Below are 1,611 nucleotides of genomic sequence, written 5' to 3'. Positions count from 1 at the left end.
CGCACTTGTAGCATCCACGGCCGCCGCCGCCACCACCGTAGCCGCCACCGCCACCGCCGTAACCGCCACCACCGCCTCCGTAGCCGCCACCGCCACCGCCACCGCCGTAGCCACCGCCACCGTAGCCGCCGCGGCCCCCACGGTCACCACCGCCATCGCCAGGGCGGGAGCCGCCGGAGAGCGCTCCTCCTCCTGGTGCGGTGACGTCGGAGGCCTTGGTGCGACCGTCGTCGCCGGTGATGACCTCGAACTCGACGGTGTCGTTCTCGTTGAGGCTGCGGTAGCCGTCGGACTTGATGGCGGACTGGTGGACGAAGAGGTCCTCGCTGCCGTCCTCCGGGGAGATGAAGCCGAACCCCTTGGTGACGTTGAACCACTTCACGGTTCCCTTGACCCTCTCCCCCATCTTGCGCCGCCGAAACCGAAGGACCAAAACCCTAGCAGGAAACCCTAGATCGGTGTGGAGGCTGAAGGAGGAGGTGGGGGTCGATATAAATAGGCCTCTTAGGTGGGCTTATACAGCGGCTTTGCGGGGGGCGGGGCAAACAGTGGCCCAACCACACAGTTAAACTGGGCCTAATGGCTTCACTGCCCATAGTGGCTTTTGCCTTCTCCTTCTTTTTTTTAGCAAAAAAAAAAAGATCAGCTTTGCTTGTATAATACTTCCTCCGTCCTGAATTATTTGTTTTTGATTTGTCTATATAAGGATAATATCTAGACATATTTTAATGTTAGATAATTTTTAAGACACGTAATTTGGAACAGAGGTAATAACAGTACACTTGCTGAGAGAACTTGGCACGTAGCTTAACAGGCCTGCTTGGCACTTGCAAGTTGTTCATGTCCCGGTGCTCCATTTCCCACGCGTAGCGCCACGCGAGGCCTCTATGTTAACTTGTCTTTTTCATCTATTAGGGGAACGATGTTGCTTTATTGATCAACGAGGTCCATAAGAATTGTTACAATGTCATGTTGATGCGAAAGTTGTTAGGGTTGTGTCGAATATTGTGTACAAAAATAGATTACAATTGAACTCCGAGTTGTATGGTTTGTAGATAGAATATGGAGTCATGTCCTAACAAGACACTTGTATTCTAGGCCTCTTATATATATGAGGGGTTAGACATATGCGGCAGCGGCGTGTGCCGACACCCGGACGGGCGAGGTGCGACATGGTAGCGGTGTCGTGAGAGGGAGCGTCCATAGTCAAACCCGGGGATGTAGCCATGACGGTGAACCTCATTAACAAATCTAGGTGTCGTGTCTCGTATGATTGCTTGGTCCTTGGTAGATCAACTACGCGCCTTAAATTATTCTAACAAAAACCATACATGTTTGCCCACATCCAGAGATTAAAAGGAACTTAGATAAACTATCTGCTTCAGAATTTCACCTTGTAGATTTCGAACTCCTCTGATCGAGCCTGAACTTCCATGATAATAGCACCATGACTCACACTCATGCATGAGAAATACTTGCTCCGTTCATAAATATAAGTTTTTTAGAGATTATGATATGGACTACATATATATAGTGTTACTATTCATCACCCAGTGTGCATAATACATTATTCTTCACCCGAGCTAATATTCTTCACCCAGTGTGCATAGA

General features: G+C 49.7%; 1 protein-coding gene across 1 annotated transcript in view; it reads right to left on the bottom strand.

Moving 5' to 3' along the window:
* Positions 1 to 479, bottom strand: part of LOC542791 (glycine-rich protein 2) — a 1,350-nt gene extending 871 nt beyond the window's left edge. Inside the window, exon 1 of the mRNA XM_044479907.1 lies at positions 4 to 479. Within this exon, the coding sequence (XP_044335842.1) occupies positions 4 to 406 (403 nt within the window). The 5' untranslated portion in view covers positions 407 to 479. The remainder of the gene's footprint in view (positions 1 to 3) is intronic.
* Positions 480 to 1,611: the final 1,132 nt, after the last annotated feature.

Source organism: Triticum aestivum, chromosome 1A (assembly GCF_018294505.1).
Source record: "Triticum aestivum cultivar Chinese Spring chromosome 1A, IWGSC CS RefSeq v2.1, whole genome shotgun sequence".
Lineage (NCBI taxonomy): Eukaryota > Viridiplantae > Streptophyta > Magnoliopsida > Poales > Poaceae > Triticum > Triticum aestivum.
This window is presented reverse-complemented; position numbering and strand designations above follow the sequence as displayed.